The sequence below is a fragment of the Pteropus medius genome, unplaced genomic scaffold (assembly GCF_902729225.1).
Source record: "Pteropus medius unplaced genomic scaffold, Ma_sr-lr_union100, whole genome shotgun sequence".
In the NCBI taxonomy this organism is placed as follows: Eukaryota; Metazoa; Chordata; class Mammalia; order Chiroptera; family Pteropodidae; genus Pteropus; species Pteropus medius.
The window spans coordinates 2,933,713-2,953,839 of NW_024345479.1; the positions used below are offsets into that span (position 1 = coordinate 2,933,713).

The window sequence follows — 20,127 nt, forward strand, 5'->3', positions numbered from 1 at the left end:
TCATCTTCTCGCGACGCTGTCGCGGTAATAGGACGTTCTCCCGGAAGTGGGATCCAGATCGGGCCGTGAAAGTGGCAGCCGGTGGTCACCGAGAGCAGATCTGGGGAGGTCGCACCTGACCTATTTCTCTACGTTTCCTCTCGACCCTACCTGAATCTTCCAGGTCCGCGGAGTGAGGAAACGTCTCCACCACCATGGGGGGCGGAGACTTGGTAAGTGAGGGAGGCCTGGGCGGGGGAAAACTGAGGCCGGAGACGGGCTGGCGCTGGGGACAGGAATTGGTGGGGGTGGGAGTGGTAACCGTGGCAACGCAGCTTTGTTTGTCGTGTGAGAGGGAGCCGTAGCCCTGGGGAGCGAACGGATCACTAAAGCCACTAAGGGGCGAGGCGGACACTTGGGAATGTGTGCCAGGTGTGTCGCCAGCGGTGGCAAGTGGTGTTGTGTGTTTGTTGGCGGGGACCCTCCCGGCTGGAAATTCTGGGAAGGCCCGGGGAGCGGGAGTTGGAAACGTGGGAAGAAAGCAAAAATCGAAGATGGGGCCCGCAGACCTTATTTTGGATAGCTTGTTTTGGGACACACCTCTCTTCCTCAGCTAAGAGTTCAGTCACGTCCTGGTTTGTGCACCATTGTCCTCTCCCCTGAGCCATGTCCTGAGGTCCATTTTAAGCCTGAAGAGATCTTCTTGATGTTCACCTTTCTGACCTATGCTTCTCCTTCAATGCTGCATTCTGATTTTAGTGACAGAACTTTCTTCTGGGTTCATAGTACTTGATATAAACTATGCGGCAGTTTCTCTGAAACTATATAGATCTAAGGCCCCTACGGCAAATGACCCACAAGAGCATGTTGCAAGATCGGAAAAATGCTAACGTCTTAAAAGTGTAGCTAATTGAATTAGTAAACTGATCAATTTAGCCACCTTGTTCAGTAACTGTCTTAGATGTGTCAGGTGTTAGATTAGAATGAGGTGCAAGACTCCATCAAACTTGCTCTGATTTAGTATATTCAGGTAACTGCATTTAGGGACAGGAAGGCTCTAATCTAGGTTTTTTCAGCCTCAGTGCTATTGACATGTGGGGATGGATAATTCTGTGTGTGTGTGTGTGTGTGTGTCTGTGTGTCTGTGCACGCACACACAGTCCTGTGTATTGTTTAGGATGTTTAGCAGCATCCCTGTCCTTCAGCCACTAGATGCCAGTACCACCCTTTTCCCCAGTGTGACAACTAAAAATTTCTCCAGACATTGCCACATGTACCCAGGCGGCAAAAATCAACCATGTTTAAAGGAGGGAGAGGAGAACCAGGAGGACAAGGTTGGCAGGAGGTGGGCATGGTGGGGAGGAAGGAAAGAAGGAAGGAAGGACTGGACGACCTGATGAGGGGAAAGGAAGGACAAGAAGACAGAAAAGGAAGAAAAGGGAGACCTCATTGAACACCTTCCACATGCCAGGTATCTTGTATACATTTTCTCATTTAGACTTCTTAACTGGTCTCCTGGTCTTCAATCTTGGTCCTCTCCAGTCTATTCTTCACATGATGCTGTTCATGCAAATCACCTGCATATGATCGTTTAGTGTTTCCTACTGCCAAAAAAATAAACTCCAATCCCTTAACATGGTTTCTAAAGTCCTTAATTTGTTCTTTTCTTGGCTGGCTTCATCTTGAGCCCCCTCTCCATCAGCTTACACTCCGTCTCCAGCCACACTGAATTATTTGTGCTATGTTCTTTCTTACCATTGGGTCTGCACCTGTGTGTGCTGTTCCCTCTGTTTGGAAATCTTACCCCATCGTCCCCTCTTCCTAACTTATAATTGTCCTTAGATGTTACTTCCTTCAGGAAACCTTCCCAGATTGGAATGCCGAATTAAAGCAGTGGCTCATGGGGAGGAGGGAGAGGAGAAGCATTCCTTGAGGGTGATAGGGAAGTCAGAACCAAGGAGAGATTCCTGGGAAGGAAAGTTGAAAGAAGTACTAGGTGGGGTTGTAAACCATGCGAGTTTAAGGCAGGTTAAGGAAAAGAAGGATGTGTTCGTAAGAATGAATGTTCAGTGCCAAAGGCATTCGAGTTCTGTTGCCTTTCAGAGTCTATGCTTTCCAACTTTCCTGCCCTATTGCTCCTATATTGTCATCATCAACCCTCGCTTCAGGCATGGTCAATGGAAGTCAGACTCATATGCATTTCAGGCTAAAGGTATTTGAAGGGAATCCAGGAAGGGCCCATTCTGTCCTGAACCTTTATGTACTTGAACAACACCCTCAACCCTGGTGTGTGAGAGAGTACTGAGTGCCAACCTTGCCTTTGTTATAGACCTCTTGCCCTTACACATGCCCGCCTTAGCATGAATAGAGTATAGAGAGGGGTGGGTGGGGCAGGGCCAATTTTACTCACCACCCACACACTCCCTGAAATGTTTTCTCTTTCCTTTCATTTGCCACAGAATCTGAAGAAGAGCTGGCACCCGCAGACCCTCCGCAATGTGGAGAAAGTGTGGAAGGCTGAGCAGAAACATGAGGCTGAGCGGAAGAAGATTGAGGAGCTTCAGCGGGAGCTGCGGGAGGAGAGGGCCCGGGAAGAGATGCAGCGCTATGCAGAGGATGTAGGGGCTGTCAAGTAAGCCAGGAGCTGAGGGTGCAGTGGGGCAGTTTGGGCTGGGGGTGCCTTGGCGTGTAGGGAACTAAAGAACTGGCCCAGAGGTGATTTATCCAGTTGTTGCAGAATTGATGCTTAAGAGCATGGGTTTTGGAGTCAGACTGACCTGGTTTTGGGGACTGGCTTTGCATGTACTAGCCTAGCCATGTAACTGCAAGTTTTGGAGCCTTGGTTAACTCAGTAGACCCAGGAGAGTGAGAATACCCAGGTTTGTTGAGGATCAAATGAGATAACATGTAAAGCACTTAATATAGGCCATGTTCATGGTAGATGATTGACAAATAACCGTGACTGAGGATGATTGCCCCTCAGTATGTGTCAAGGCCTCTGTTCTTATTTTTGTATTTTCAAAGGGTCACTTCAAGGGGTCATTGAACGAGGAGAATGATGTGGCTGTCAGTAAAAGCTGTGTGACTGTGGACAGTCCCACCTGTTGCTGATTTTATTCTACTTCAGTTTCCTCTTTTATAATATAGGATAGGAGTAGCAGATAATAATTACCCTACCCATCTCATAAAAGGAAGTGGGAGTAAATGTACTCTGAGGAAAATAAAAAGCATAAAATATGCAGTACATTCTTAAATCAATTGAATAAAAACTACAGATGGAATACAATTAGGAATCTGTACTATCATTGCCCTTGTTTATATCCTTGTGTGCAAGTCTCCAGGGTAGTGTGTGGAGTGTGTCCCCCATCGAATATAGAGAGCTTTTCCTTAATAATTTCATGACAGGAGGATTTGTGACATTCAAGGTTGTATGTGTGTACATGTGAGACTTAGCTTCAATTCATGGAGATGGCATTATGAAACTTAGGCAGGATAACAAGCACATTTTTTCAGGTTAATGAATTGGGGAGAATGCCATTCTGACTTAAGTATGAAATTTGAAACGTTTTAAAATAAATGCAGTTTTAGAATTTTAAAATATTTTTAGGACGTTAATACGTAAAATGAGATATGAAAATGAAATTCTTTTTTTTACCATAGACATACATTAAATACTTTAATATACATTATATAAATTATATATTTTACATTATAATTTAATGTCAATAAATTTCAAACATTCAAATTAATTCCTGGGCAGCTTATAAGGTGAATATACATTGTTATATGTAAAGTTTTAGACTTTGTGAACCCTTGATTTTAAAACAGATACTCAATTTTAGACTGAATACCCATCAGTCATAAAAGTTCACTTTCCAACTAACCAAAAGTAAAAATTATTTTGAAATTTTTATTCAGTGAAGCATTACACATATTCAAATGCCTGATGTGCCAGAAATTTGGGCTTTACAGAGTCTAATTAATGAGGTCGGAGTTTTGATGAACAGCCTCAGAGCTGGGAGTTAAGCGTTTACCCTGTTGCTGACCTTCATGCCTGCTTATCTGTTGCAAATGGGAAGAAGGTGATTTTATTTTCTTTTGATTTTTTTTGCCCCCTCACATATCCTCTAACGTTATAAAACACAAAGGTCAGCATGTAGATCCTTTTTTTTGTCTATAGTTGCAGATGTATTTAGATGATCTGCTTGTCAGTCTGACTGCTTTGTATAGTTCTTTGCACAGTGTCAGGCTTTTAATTTATCCTATAAAATACCAATAAAAACCTTTTACTATCTAACAATTCACTTCTGTGGTTCAGATAATCATTTCTATAATTGAAATACATCTCTCAAAACAAATAAAAACCTTAATACTCATCCTGGATCTTCAGGTCTCTCTCTGCAATAGAGTGTTGTTTTAGTATTTACTGATAATGTTAGCAAATTATGTTTTCTAGACAGTGGTCTATACTAGTATTTCTCATGTTCTTGGAAGATTAAACAAAGATGACAGTGATTCCCACCCAAGCAGATTCCCTGAGAATAGCAGGCAGTGTGTGGGTCAAGGATATATTTTAAGATCCTAATGGACAGCCTTGATTGAGAACTTGATCTATATCCTTAATGATAGCAACAACAAAATATATATAGATCACTTCACTTTTGTTTGGCTTTTATTCTAAATATTTTCTCATTTAAAAAGTCAGAGTAACAATGAGAAACAGTAGTTACTAGATCCATTTCAGACATGAGGATATGGACGTGCACAGTTACTTAGCTGGTTAGTGGTGGAACCAGGAACCAGTGGCCCTGGATCTCAGCTATACAATATGTTCTCTTACTAGAGGGCCTGAGTAGGACTGATATTAGTTGAATCCTTTTAAGACTAGACAGAGCCATGAAAGTACTACTTTATAGAAGTATTTGTCTTTGTTTTTCATATCCTTTATTTTGTATTTGACCCAGTTGCCCTTCCGTAGAAATGTTTTGCTGCTTTGCTTACAGGTTCGTTGTCCTCCTGTTTCTTCATATTATCTTTTCTCTTCATTAACTTAGCCTCTTTTCTTTCACAACTGCTTATGCTCCCAAGGCTTACGGTTCTTCTCCTTTTATTCTCTCTCTCTCTGAGAGCTCCTTCATTCCTCTAGCACCAGTTGTCTACTTCATGCTGATAACTCTCAAATTTATTCCACTCAGACTCTTGTGTCTCTGTACGTTCAGCTGCCTACCGGGCAGTTCTACTTCGAGTGTCCCAGAATCACCTCAACACATACTTAGCTCTCATCAGCACCATTTGGTAATTTGTTAACCTATATGCCGCATCCAGTAACCTATGAGCAACTCAGCTACCTGAATCTTTTTCATCCTTCTGGCCTTAGTCATCTGTCTGGCACATAGGAAATGTGCGAGTAAATGTTTACAAATGAATAAACGAATATTTATTTCCAACAACCCCATCACTGTCAGTGTCAGGCATGCAGAGACATTATCCCTCCAGTTATCTTTGACATATCCTTTTAAAAGTCCTCCTACCAAAATACTAAGACCTACTTTTCTTTCGAAAAGTATTGTCTAGCTCAAGATCCATTGCTCATGAAATGTCAAGGACTGAATATGTGATCATGAGGCAACTGTCTAGGATTCACAAGTGAATCAACTGTGGTCCCAGCTATCTAGGAGTTTAAGAAAACCTGATGAGAGAGAAACACATACATAGATAAAGTAAAATACCAGCTAGTGTTTATTTAGTACTTATTATGTGCCACGCACTCTTCTGAATGCCTTAAAAATCCATTGACTTATTTACTCTCAACGACCCTGTGAGGTAGGTACTATTTTATTCCCACTTTACAGGCAAGGACACCAAGGCTCAGAGAAGTTGCTTGGCTTTAGAGTCAAGATTCAAATCCATGTTGCCTGACTCCAGAGGTTTCTCTTAACCATTATGTTATACTGTCTTTTAGAAAAATGAGCCTCCTAGAATATTCTAGTCACCACTGATCTTCCTGTTCAGACTCTCTTAAGAGCTGATGTAGTCTTTCTTTCATAATCTATTCTTTTTTCCCCTCCCAAGAAGTTTTTCATTTGAATAATAGAACACACAAAACCAGGCAGAGAAATCCCAAAGGAAATGATGGTCATGTTTCACTATTATTTGCCCTTTGGTCCTTTATCTTCTAAGCACTTGTTATATTTTCTTTTAATGCTGGTAGACATTTATTTTGATCACGAATACAATCCAAGTGCGAATAAGTAAATGTTTTTATATCTCATCTTCCCTCCCCCATGTTCCTTTAAATAGAAAAAAGTGCTGAATGTCTCTTCATAGTCTATTTGACTATAGTTGTTCTATGATTTAAAAACAGACTGTATCTTGTTGTTCCAAAATCCTTCTTGAACTATAGCTCATTCTGTTAAAGAAACTTGGGAAAGAAGTCCTATTGATGTCCATATTCTCCAAAAGGTGAGGGTGATAACTGGGTTGAAGACAACTGGGAGGGGTCTTCAGCTAATTAAAGACCATTGGGAAACTGCACAAAGGCAAATCTTATCAACAAGATGCCAGCTCCTTCAGTTAAAGCTAGGAAACTGTCACAACTGACCGAACAGCCATGGCCACTGGTCCATTTCTTGCTTGCAAGTGTGGCTCCTGTTAAGGCAGCACTCGTGATGGAATTCTTGGGATCTTCTTTCCCTCTAACTTGAACCATACTGCAGTCAATCATGGAAAACAGACCTCCTCAACCTGCAAAGCTACCTCCCAACTGTGGAGGCCTGGTTTTAGTAGCTATCACACTCCCTTGTAGTCTCTGGTTTACTCCCACTGGAGAATGGCAAAAACTTTTAATTGCTTGAAAGACACCACTAACTGTGGTACTCATCATAAAGGCCCACCACAGTCTTCCACAGTTCGCCAGGGTACGACTTCTTGTTCATAACTTCTCCATCTTGACTTGAGGTGACTGGGCAAGCTTGGTGGAGCTTGACCCCACTGGCCCACAATCAGTTCTTCACGATAGACTATATAGTATTTCTCAAACCAATTCTTTTAATAGAAAAAAATTTTTAAAGAGTTATGACCCTCCATTATGGGTTTAAATTATTCTTATTAAGAATGTTCAAAGACGTAACTAGGAAGACATTCTTTAGGCTCACAGTAGTTAAATAATCTTAAACAAAAATAAATATATAAATTTAAAAAGTCATTCAAAAAACATTTACTATTATAAATAATTCTGTTTTGATGAAACTGCTGCTTGCAGTGCAAATGTGGTATTGGCTGCTTCTGCACATGCTCTTATGAAGTCAACATGCCTTTACTGTCTGTTGTGTGAAGGTTCAATTTTCTCACCACTTTTTTCTCTCAGAACCACAGGGAAATAATTGTTTGGCATGATATCATGACATAATTTGGTAATTCTCTTTTAGCTTCAAAGCATAATTTATTAGGTTATCTCTAGCGTTTTCTCACTATCCTCTCAAATGTAGTTTTACCACTTGTGCCAGTGTCACTGACAATAAGCACCAAAATACAAATAACACAACTACACATGTGGTCATTGAAATTGTTCTTGGTAATGAGATGATCCAGAATATGCTTATTGTTTCAGATTATCCTTGAAATGAAAGCATAATATAAAGACTTTGTAGAGGAGACTTGAGGAGCCCTGGGCAAAGATCCATGCCGCAGGTTGAGGAACACTGTTTTTCCTCAAAAACTGGTTTATTTATGTGGAAATGATCTCTCCACTAAGTGGTAAGCTCCATGCTGGCAGGCACCATTTCTTCCTGTGTGCCATGTGGAGTAGTACCATGTTTAGCCTATGGTAGGTGCCTATAGAATGGGTCTTGTTCTAACCCACTGCAGTTATCTATTCCTCTTGTTCAGGTTTTGTGTGTAGGTTTGCAGGCATCTACATTCTCTTCGATAACATTTTTTTTCCATTGAACCAGGAAAAAAGAAGAAAAATTGGACTGGATGTACCAGGGTCCTGGTGGGATGGTAAATCGTGATGAATACTTGCTGGGGCGCCCCATTGACAAATATGTTTTTGAGAAGATGGAAGAGAAAGAGGTGGGCTGTTCTTCAGAGACAGGACTCCTCCCAGGCTCTATCTTTGCCCCATCAGGTGCCAATTCCCTTCTTGACATGGCCAGCAAAATTCGGGAGGACCCACTTTTCATCATCAGGTACTGGATGAGGGACTGGGAAGTGGGTTTTGTTACAGAGATGCTTAGTAGAAGATGTTATATGGCCTCTCACTTCACAGTTGGTTTTCTCTTAGCTTTCTCTGTCATGTGAAAGGATTTGTCTCTATTTGGGCTTCATGATGTTGGGAAGGAGGCCCCATTAAGGGTGCCTGATCTAGGCCATCTGGGAAATTGACAAATGGACTAGACCAGACTAGGCCAGACCAAATTTATTCATTTATTGTTGACCTTTAAAAAAAAATAAGAGGTAGGAGCAAGGTGAGAAAGGCTGACAGCTTCTTGGAAATTTGGGGATATGTGTAGAGTTGGTTAGGTGGGTGAACAGGCCTTCTTTCCCCATCTCTCCCTTTTTTGCAGCAGAACCCTTTAAAAATTTAGACTCTTACTTGAAACCCTAATATGTAACAAATCAGAGTAGAGCTGCATTTGGACACTAAATGAGATCATGGTGTGCATATTATTTTGGGGGATTTTAATTCGCAATGTTTTATTTCAAGTGTGTAAGGTTGAACATTGAAAAATATTTATTTGTTTATATTTTTTCTTTTGAAAATTCTTTTAAAGTTGTATATTAAAGATATTACATATGTATATGGAAAGATATTGTACAGTTTTTATATGCAAATATTTTTTTCCATTTTGTTAGCTTCTTAATTGTAAGATATACATAAGATAGTATTTACCATTTTAACCACTTTTAAGTCTACATTCAGTGGCATTAAGTACATTCATATTATTATGCAACCATCACCACCATCTATCTCTTCATATAAGTGAAATTTTATAATACTTGACTTTTTGTGACTGTTTCACTTAGCATAATGTCTTCAAGTTTCATCCATGTTGTCAGAATTTCCTTCTTTTTAAGACTGAATAATATCTCATTGTATGCATTTTGTTTATCCATTTACCTGTGGATGGACATTTGGCTTATTTTCACCTTTTGGCTATTGTGAATAATGCTGCTCTGAACATTGGTGTATTAATATTGTGACTTTTTTTATAGTCTACTTTTTTTTCACCTAATCATATACATCGAACATCTTTCTATGTCACTAACTATGCTTCTATAACATCATTTTTATCTCTATTTTATATGGATATGCTGTAATTTATTCTTTGAATACTCTCTCGTTGGGTCCCTAACTTGTTTCCAAATTTTCGTTGTTATAATACAAACACCTTTATAGTGACCTTCCTTGATTATTTCCTTACAGTATTTGTGAGGCCAAAGAGTATGTGCAGGCTATGATAAGTGTTACCAAACTGTCCTCCAGGAAGGTTGACCAGTTTATCCGCCTATGAACAATCTAACAGAGTGAGACTTCTTGAAAGAGGAATCCATTCTCTTTATTTCCCAGGTGGTTAACATGCTGCCAGTGGAAGTAGTATTGGAATGTTGCAACCAGTTGATAGACAGCAACCAGCTGACACAAATGACAGCCATTGACTTGACCAGTTGGGGAGCCCTGAGCATGAAGCCTAACAAGAAGACCAAACTCACTTTCTTGCACCACAGAGAACCAGTGTGGACTTTCCCCACTGCATTCAGTCCCTTATGCAGACATGGGGAAGATTTCTGGCTTCCGCACCACCATGTAGATTTCAGCATAGGGTCTATCTGCATGCATTTCACTAAAAGATTGCTACATAGAATTGTGGAGAGTAGAATGAATGACTTAATCTACTTTCCAAAAGAAATAGTCATGATTTTTACAATTTCCTTTCTTCAGGAAGAAAGAAGAGGAGAAAAAAAGAGAGGTATTGAATAATCCTGTGAAAATGAAGAAAATCAAAGAATTGGTAAGTAATGCATCAAATAAGGATTTATCTTTTAGCTACTTAGCATGAGAACTCTCCATTCACTCTTACCTTCAAGAGGGAAAATAGAATGATTTTAAAATTTTGTCTTTTAGAGAACTTTTCCTAGTGATTTTATACAGTATTAATTTATCAAGCTTAATTAAGTTTGATTTCCTCTTTTATGTTTTTTGGTTGGAAAAGCACCATGCGATGCCATTTTCTTCTAGAAAAAGAGGGTATAGGATATGCCTATGGAAAGCATGATTATACATTGTGTTTAGGAGATGAAGTGGTAGAGCCTCCAGGGCCCATTCACCATTCACATGACATATTATGTGATTGTTTCTTGGATCAGTTGGTAAGGAAAATTTAAAGATTGATTTTGCAGTCCCTGATTACTTTCAGTGGAGTTGGAGTTCTTTTGACAGATGGAAACACCTAGGCAGTGCTTCCAAGGACTGTTTAAAAGTACAAGCCTCACCCACCAGAGATTCTGTTCACTAGTCTAGGGAGCATTTATGCATAACCAGGGTTAAGACCCTCCCTCTGTTGCTGACAGAGAAACTCTGATAATGTCCTGGCCCCGCCAAGACTCAGAGGCTTGGAATCAGGTAGTTCGTGCACAACCCAGTCCTCTCAGAAGGACTGACAGGGGTCTCAGTAATCTTGTGTGGGCATTTTCTAGTTGCAACTGAGTCTGGAAAAAAAGGAGAAGAAGAAAAAGAAGGAGAAGAAAAAGAAGCACAAGAAACATAAGCACAGGAGCTCAAGTAGTGATCGTTGCAGCAGTGAGGATGAACGCAGCCGGGGGAGGTGAGCACGTGGAGGCAGGCCTCCCTCATCATTGGTTCATTCACTCATTCATTCCACAGACACTAACTGAACGCCTGCTCTATGCTGGGAGGTACTGGGGTTTAAGTAATGAACTCGGACATGGGCCCTGTACCCACAGAGTGCCATCTAGCACCAGAGTTCCTTGGAGATCTTGGCATGACCCCATAACAGAGCTGACTGGAGCCTTGTAGGTCTTTAGTCAGACATCCTGGTTATGACTTCATCTCAGTTTGTGATTCCTCTAAGACTAAAGTGAGTTTTATATAGGTTTAAAAAAAAAATGCATTAATGGGCTCATGTGGGCCCATTCTGTGTCTTCTCTGTGGGAGTTGTCAGCATTGTCACTGCTGACTCACTCTTAGTCCCTGGAATAGCAGCACGAGGTGAGAGGAGAATGTATTCAGGCGTTGGGGCTGAAAAGCTAGGCCCACGGTTTTTCACAGGAAAAACATAACTGTGCTGATGCATCTTCCAGCAATGACAGTCCAAATAGAGAGACACACTCCCAAGTAATAACTAGGAGGTGGGAAAGGTCATGTTTGAAGGAGGAAACAAGTTTCAGCACAAGAGATTTAAACTGGACATTTATGCGGTTTCTTTTACAATGAATGTGTGTTTTTATCTCATAGATCTCAAAAGAAGATGGCAAATTCTTCCTCTGTTTTGTCCAAAGTTCCTGGATATGGCTTACAGGTAAGAATGGGGGCTCAAAGGGAGCGGTTATGGGACTGTGGAGTGTGTCAACTTGGCAGCCCTTTCGATGCAGAGCATTTTTAGCAACCAGTTAAACATCATATGGGAAGAAGGGAGTTTGGACAGCAAAGACAGGGGCTCCTGGGAAACAAGCCCATTCCTTATCCCTGAGCCTCTGACTGGCTGAGGGGCCTCTAAGCAGACAGGCTAAACCACCAATGGAACACTTAGGCATTCCGCCCATCCCTCTGCAAATAGTTTTCATGAAATGTATACATTTAAATGTAAAGATTGATGACTTTAGACAAATGTACTGGATTCCTTCTTTTCTCTCAGTAAGTTTAACCTTAGGTCCTGTCCTTTATGCTCTGGCTCTTGCTCTTCCTTAGGCTGTAGTGAAGAGCCAAGCCAGTTTAGGTGGTTGGGTGAGTACATTCTTTTAGGGAATTCTGAAGATAACTTTCCTAAATTTATATGGTTCTTTGTGATCGAGTTACACAGTTGGCTCCTTACAGAACCTCAGTGCTCATTCGTTTTCTCATTTCACTGCATTTTCTCTTGAACTACTGGATTTTCCTAAGAATAGGCTTTCTTTCTTTCCTTGATGATACAGATAAGAGACTCTGACCGTAGCCAGGGACTGCAGGGTCCTCTGATGACTGAGCCAAAGGGAGTGCATGGGTGGAAGAATCGCTCCAGGTCCAGAAGCTCTTCCCACTCACCTCCCAGACATGCCAGCAAGAAGAGCACCAGAGAAGCAGGGTCCCTGGACAGGAGGTCTCGATCCCTGGGCAGAAGGTCACGGTCCCCAAGGCCAAGCAAACTGTGAGTATGAGAATTCACTGGGAAATTACCTGTGCCTGTGGGGGCTTGGTCATAGCAAGTATTTGCTTTTGGTGATGTCTGTTCATTAATTTTTCCAAATGTCTTTGCTTTGTTATTGCCTTTATATCATTTTTTTTCCCAACCTCAATGTAAAGCTCAGGCACCTAGAACTACATATTTATATGTATGGAATCTCTTGAGTGAGTTTAATATCAGATGTTATATATCTTTATGCCTTTGTTTCTCTTCCACATCTGTCCTCTATTCTCTTCAATTTGGATTGTAATTCTAAGACAGTTTTTCTTCCACTGTTTGAAGGACATGATAAAAGCCCCTATATAGTAAAAACTTTTCTTCTCTCTGCCTTCTGTGTGTGTTACAGGCACAACTCTAAGGTAAACAGGAGAGAGAGAGGCCAAACTAAGAGCCCATCACCTAAAAAAGAAGTCTACCAAAGGCGGCACGCACCTGGATACACCAGGTGAGTCAAACTCTGCAGGCCTGAGTCTAAGAGTGGCTCAAACCAAGTGGACAATCTATATCAGCTTTTTGCCCAATGAGCTTTTTTATTCTTCTTGTCAACTTTTAGTAGTCTGCTCTGCCTCCCCACCATGTAAGATACATTGAAAGGGCAAAGTAAGTAGTTTTGACTTAATGAACAATGAATCGACTGTCTCTTAATATCTGTAAACATGTTAATTCTCATTGATATTTCCCAGAGAAGCTTTTCTTGAGAGAGTATTCCTTTCTTGAAGCATCAAATGAAAGAGAAGCAGAGTGCTTTCCTTGAAGGCAGACACCCTAAGATGGACTCTGTGTTTGAGTTGGATGTGGAGTGGGTCCTGGCACCTGAGGATGTGCTCATGAAAGGCTGTTTCTATTGGTCTTGGTTGCTCTTAGCAGAAGTTTAGGTGAGATGGGCAATTTTTGTGAACTTCCTTTTACTGCCCAAATACATTGGCTGCACATTAGATTCACCTGGGAAGCTTTAAAAAGAAAAAATTCCGTTACTTGGCTACACCCCAGCCCTGTTACATTGTAATCTCTGGGGGTGGGCCCAGACATCAGTACTTTTTATTCCCCCTTTTTAATAACCCCCCCACCCCACTTCTACTCCTGACCTACGGATGGTGCTGTCTCTGCTTAAGAACTGAATCTCCGAAGGTGGGGCGTCTCCTCCCATGTGCTCGCAGTATGCACCCGGGGCCTGGAGCCTGGCGCTCCCGGTGTATGGCTCCACCTGGGGCGCAAACCCAGGACCTTTTGCGTGTAAAGCTGATGTGCTAACCACTACATTATGGAGCCACCCCACAGACATCAGGACTTTTAAAGTTCTCCAGTGATTCTAATGTGTAGCTAACATTGAAAACCGCTGAGAGTGTACAACCTCTTGTATTCACTATGTTGTTCGAGGAGAGGCATACTCTAAGGTCCCTTTTAACTCTTAATTGCCTGATGCCTTAAGTTTCCAGGGAACAGAAACTTTTTTAAAAGGTTTAAATTTGACTGGCAGTTTTCCAAAATATGTTAACATATTTCTCTGTCTTCCCAGACAGACCCTATTACGCATAATTTAATCTTTTATTGGTGACACTGGGTCAGTTCTTCAGCTGTGCTGTAATTCGTACTGGTTTTAGGGATGGATGCTCATGAGTGTGTGTATTTTTTAATATATTTCAAGGTTTTTGGTCAGCAAATGAGCATGCTTTCTCAGATCCTGCTTTGATTTTGTCTCTCTTGCCATCTGCCATCACTTGAATTTGCCTTGCTTTGTCAGTCTTATTGCCCTTGGATTTTTGTTGAATTTTGTGATTTAAAATGAGTTAGAGCCTTCAAGACCTCTCTTTTCCAGGGATGAAAACACAGAAACTTTGATGTATGCATTTTGTGAAATCTCTTTATTTTGTTTTGGTGTTCCAGGTAGGTAAGGTTGTTTTATGTAGCTAAAATGATGCTAATTAAGACAGAAAAAGAATAATTATGGCCGTAAAACCTTTCTTAGCACTATTTAATCAGTATTTCTCAGATTGAAAGACACTGGATAGTTCCTCAAGGACTTGAGAGTTCTGTGAGAATTTTTAAATTTTGGTGTTTTCTTTTGTGTGTATGTTTTCTTTTAACTGGTGATCTGAAACAATTTTACCAACTGAAATGATGTTTTTCTTTTGCAGTGAGATTCTCAATCTAAAACAATTTTTACATAGACTAAGACTTTTTCTCTTAAAAATTTTTTGGAGTCTTGTGGGATTTCCATTTAATTTATACTATTTTCCATTACTTTCAGTGCTTTCTAAATTTCATACGGGCAACACAATACTTTTATAATTTAAAAAATATGTATGCTCAAAACAAACAGAAAACACCACTATAAGGTGACACCCCAGAAGTGACTAAAATTCCTTCAGTTGGGGTTGTAAATTGCCCAGAACAAAAGTGGCAATAAGAAACAGAAAATGGAGTTACTATTTCTTGCATTAATTACCATTATTACAGAGGTACAATTTTTTTTAAATTTTATTTAATTAATTATTTTAATTGAAGAAATAATTTAAACTGCCTCCTCCCCGTTTTACCTTCCCCCTCCCCTGGAGGTACAATTTTTAAAAGTGAAAGTATTATTTATTTACTTATTTTTTGCACCTACAGCACCTGGTATTCCTAGGTGGTCTCCCATCCAAGTACTAATCAGGCTTGACCCTGCTTAGCTTCTGAGATCAGAAGCAGTCAGGCCCGTTCAGGGTGGCATGGCCGTAGATGAAAGTCAGAAAGCATTAAAAGTCTTATAACAAAAACCACAACTTCCTTGCCCTGCCTGACCTCACTCTAGTCATGCTACCTATGGCAACCACTTTCAGCTTTTTGCGGTTCCTTTTGCAGCTTTCTTTTTCTAAAAATATACTTATGTTGCCAACTCTTAATTCATCAGTTTTAGATATTTTCTTATTGTTAGAGTAAATGAGTAAATGTGGCCTTAGAGTAAATGCGCTCTTATACACTCTCAGTCCCATGTTTTTTTTCTCCTCATCTTTCTATTATATCACAATTTTTGGTTTAATCAGTATGCGGATTCGTGTTACTATGTTATGTAAATATTATTCACTGATACTTTTCACTGCCAAGCAGAATACCAAGGTTACACTTCCTTTCTTTACATATTTTCTAGGGTCAATATTTGCCTCTTTCAGTCTGACCTATGATGGCTTTCAGTTTTGGGAATTATGGTGTTGTTTCTTAAATAATTTCTTTGTTCTCCCTAATTTCTAAGAGCTCGTTTGTGTTCTGATTGTTCTTCAAAAAAGTCTCGTATTTCTCATTTCAATGATGTAATACCTTTCACTTACGTCAGAGTGAGATTTTCACTGTAAATATTTAAAAATTTTTGTTTTGTGCTTCATCTTTTAAGTTCCCTTTTTTGCACTGGTCTCTATCTTTCATGTTAGAGCCTTCACTGAAATGTTTGGTGATATTTTCACTGTCTAGTCATATTTAGGAGTAAGGCACTAAAAAGCTGAAATTACTGTATTGGGTATGGGCAGGCTTGTCTACCGATGGGAGATTAGGTTTGAACTGGTTTTTAGCTGATCTCCTGTCTGGTTTAGTTCCCTAGAAACAATCGGGAGGGTCTTCCCTCTGGAAGGTCTCCTGTAGACGTTTGCGAGAGTAGTCACTGGCTTCCCCAAGTTAGGCATGAGGACCCAGCAGTGTCTTAATTGCTTCTTTTACAGACTTTAGTCCTTTTATTTTCAGCCCTATGCCTCACTGCCATTCTCCAAAGTATTTGGGGCCTGCAGTTTCTGGTCTTTGCCCGGATTTTGTTTCTGGTTAGTATGGGGCACTTAGGATTCAGTTTCCTCCAGCTTGTTAAAGTAGTTCACCGTTTGTCATCCACTTCCGTTATCCAATTTGTTGACATCTCTAACCAGTATTATCTTCTCTCCCTTTCTCTTTGTGGTTTTACATATTTCATTTAGTGGGACTTTGGAAAGGGAGCATGTCATTTCACTATAAGTAATGTCAAGTCTTAGTATCTTAAGTTTGTTTCTCAAAATTGGACTCCGATAATTATTTTTCCTTTTAGAGGAGGATCTGTACATCATATTCATTTGATAAGCAATGGGTTTGGATGTCTGACATTATTAAATAGTGATCGAATTGGTTCATCACCTCCTTTTCTTGCTCTAATTTCATTTGCAGTGAGGAAAGAAGACCCACCTATTATTTTCCGAGGTTAAGTTGAATTCTTCAGGGATCTGGCTTCTAGCTTGGTCCTAAAGTGGTATGCTTATGGGCTATATTTATGCATTTCTAAGCATCTCCAGTGGGTAGATGGTAGCAGTCACACAGATAACTTAGTCCTCTGTTCTTCTATAAGTTGTTGAGCAAGCAACTGGAATATTTTATAATGTTTCAAAATGATCACTCCAGAGATTATTGAGTGAGAGTATGGAATCGTTCATTAAAAGTCTTTGAAATTTGGATGAAACCACCAGACCAAGATGTTAGGAAGGAAAGAAACTCGTACTGAATTTGGCACTGGGCTGGGCATATCCGTGGAAAGAGAGCAGTGAGCTGGAGAACTGAGTGAGGTCCTACCTGATATCTGTTCTCCCTGAGGTGATTCTATTTTCTTTCTTTCTTTTTTTTTTTTTGCTGGGAGAGGAGTAGACCTGATAGGATGGTTTTTGTATTCAACAGAAAGCTCTCATCAGAGGAATTAGAGCGAAAACGGCAAGAGATGATGGAAAACGCCAAGTGGCGGGAGGAAGAGAGACTGAACATCCTCAAGAGGCATGCTAAAGATGATGAACGGGAGCAGAGGCTGGAGAAGCTGGATTCCCGGGACGGGAAGTTTATCCAGTGAGTGCATCTTCTTTCTGCCTAACAGCTTTCATGGCAATGATCCCAAGGAGGCAGTTGGGCATCTGATTCATTCATTTTGTTCCCAGTTTTTCTGTGTCTGCACAGGGAGAACATGGGAGCTCAGCCTCCAGACCACCTTTGTCACTACTCCCAGCTTCTGGCCAGACAGTGGGATGTTTTTGATTTGAGGGGAGGAGAAGTAAATTGGTATTTTTAATTAAATCTCCTTGGCCTTCTTTTTAAATAAGAATTCATGGCTCAAGAACCCTTTTTCCAATGAGGCTTTGACTTATTTTCCAAAACAAATAAATTTTCCCTTATGGAACTGTTTTAAAAAATTGAATTCCAGATGGAATCACTCAAAGTTATCTATGTGGGTTTAAAAGAGCTTGTGTTTCTACAGCTGTTTTGTGGCTAGCAACCTGTTTTTTCTAATTCTGCTAGAGAGTTGACCAATTGACATGATTGTTACATTCTCCTGTGTTCTCTCCCTAGCCGCATGAAGCTAGAGAGCGCATCTACCTCCTCCCTAGAGGATCGGGTGAAGCGGAATATCTACTCTCTACAGAGAACTTCAATAGCTTTGGAGAAGAACTTTATGAAAAGATGAAAACCGTCCTCTCTCTTGCTGGTTTTCCTGAATTTTCTAGGGAAGCGCAGCTCCTTAAAAATTCTCTTTATAAGAGTTCAAGTGACTTCTTCCACAAATGTCAAACCACCACTGTTCAAAGTGACTCTCCTCCATCGATTCCTTGAATAGCTACTTCCTTTGAGAACCAGTGTGACTTGCTTTATGGGACTCTCAGTAACTTCTGCTGGGTGCAGAGTAGGTTTTGATTGTTTTTAATGGGTGAACACTGGACCACTAGGTGTGAGCACTCCTGCTCTGGAAGGCTGCTCCCTGTGGTCGTGATTCTTCTTATGCCACTTCCTTCCCACCTGTGTGAACAGACCTATCCCACTGCCTCAGTATACACCAGACCTTTTTAGAAATCTTGCTCTCCAGAGTCACCAGATAGATTGTGCTTACTGGGATAAATGAACATTTACTTGATTTAGTAGATGTGTGATAGAATGATGTCATGTTAGGGTAGAGCCAAGGGAGTGACAAAGAATCTGGAAGGGGAAACCATAAAAAAAATCCCTAAATGAACGGTTGAACCATTGGACTATCAGACTGTAAAAGTATAGTGTGTATATGTACAAATGTATAATTTTTACATGCTTTTTAAAAAAGTAAGCTTTGTGAGAAGATCTTGTTTGGTAAGTGACTTTATTATGTAATGGAACCACATTGTATCTTGTTATTGAGTAATAGAATAAGGCAGTGATGGTTTTTTTTCTGTCTGTGAATCCAGCTAGTTTAGGAGGGGTCTCGATTTATTGATAAGATCTAGGATATCTATCCTTTTACATTGCTTAGAGTCTTTGATGTGGGCAGTGCAGCAATTAAGTCAAATGATTTGAGTCAGGAACAAATTTCCAGTATGTTCCCTGGTTTAAAAAAAAAAATAAAATGGAAGCTGTTATTTCATGGCTTCCCTTTTATCATGTTGTAATCTTACTACAATTCTAGATTTACAGTTGTTTGCTGTTTTTAGTCAGGTATTTTAAAAAATCTAAAACTGATGGGGCCAATCTCCTGTCTTTACTTCTTTCTCTTTTCTATTCTTTTACCAGAAGCCCTCATTTGACTTATGAACTCCTAGCCACTCTTGACCCACAGTTAGCAAGCCTAATTCCTTTTCTGCTAATTCTTAATTCTGCTTAAAACGAATTTGGATTTATATTTTTGAGCACTTATGATGCTAGGCACTGTCATACTTAAAACCCAGCCTTTCCCCAGAAAGTAATACACAGTTGTTATTCATTTTATCACCTCATTCTGCTCCCCTATGCTAGGGTTAATTATGTCTTATATTACTTGGTAATAAAGGCTACATTTATTTTTGTAACTGTTTAAAGAGCGACCACGTGCCAAGAACCGAACTTACGAATTTCTATACAGAACACCATTATTTGTGTCGAATGTCTGGAGATACCTGGTCCTAGAGGAATTATGTAACAAAACGTGGGCCAGTTTATTCAAAGATTTCATGAAGCGAGCCAGAGAATAAGACGATTAAGACTCTGCTGTAGGACAGGTGTCTTAAGGTGCCAGCGGTCTCTTAACTGGACCCTTTGGCGGGAGAAGGCCGGGCAGCGGATGGGTGGGTGCGGGACCCATTCATAAAACTAAGGGATCTCGACCGGCTCTTTTCATTGGCCCTGGGGGAAAGGGGCGTGTCCCGCGGGTACAGCGCACCCTAGGCCCAGGGGAGTGGGAAGATCCACGCTTGGGTGGGGCGAGGGGGCGTTCCTTGGTGTTCCCAGCAGGACTTCCTTTTCCCCTTGGTGTGTTCCTCCTCTCTTCCCCGGGGTGGGGATGGTACGTCCCACCCTCCTCGTATTCCCGCCCCTTCTCCCCTCCCAAGCGGTGTCGCCGCCGCCATCTTGGCACGTCAGGTTGAGGGAAAGAGCCAAACCCTGGCTTTGGGGGGCCCGGACAAGGAGCCCCTCCTGCGGTGGACAGCAAGACCCACCTAACCCTCCTTCCCTCCCCGCTCCGGAGCAGGGTTTTGACGCGAGCGAAGGCCAGCCTGGTTCCTGTCAGGCCCGGGGAGGAGGGGCTGGTGGGGCATCTGCTGTCTCCCCGGGACCAGCAGTACCACCCCCGCGGGGAGAAGAGGGCCTGGTGACGGCGGGGCGGCAGCAACGCTCGGGGCGGTGAGCGGCCGGCCCCTGGGGGCGGCGGGAGGCGGGGCGTGGGGCGGACGCAACCACCGGGGCGGGGTGGGGAGGTAACGGGACGGGCGCGACCATGGAGCGGTGAGGGAGCGGAGGTGGGGATCGGTCCGGGGGAGGCCTGGGGCCGCTGGTTTGT

General features: G+C 41.3%; 1 protein-coding gene and 1 pseudogene across 1 annotated transcript; one reads left to right on the forward strand and one right to left on the reverse strand.

The window, feature by feature from the left end:
* Positions 1-28: 28 nt before the first annotated feature.
* CWC25 (CWC25 spliceosome associated protein) lies at positions 29-19,163 on the forward strand. The gene is made up of 10 exons (XM_039873644.1): positions 29-212; positions 2,439-2,611; positions 7,932-8,168; positions 9,923-9,992; positions 10,678-10,805; positions 11,456-11,519; positions 12,133-12,344; positions 12,727-12,825; positions 17,040-17,201; positions 17,700-19,163. The coding sequence occupies exons 1-10, from the start codon at positions 195-197 to the stop codon at positions 17,812-17,814; spliced, it is 1,278 nt and encodes a 425-aa protein (XP_039729578.1). The 5' UTR covers positions 29-194; the 3' UTR covers positions 17,815-19,163.
* LOC120611372 (uncharacterized) lies at positions 14,982-15,100 on the reverse strand (annotated as a pseudogene).
* Positions 19,164-20,127: the final 964 nt, after the last annotated feature.

Bases quoted from the DNA above. Each gene is read 5' to 3' on its own strand.
- CWC25 (XM_039873644.1), top strand. The intron at 8,169-9,922 runs GTACTGGATGAG...TCCTTTCTTCAG, and splicing joins GACCCACTTTTCATCATCAG to GAAGAAAGAAGAGGAGAAAA. The intron at 10,806-11,455 runs GTGAGCACGTGG...TTTATCTCATAG, and splicing joins GATGAACGCAGCCGGGGGAG to ATCTCAAAAGAAGATGGCAA.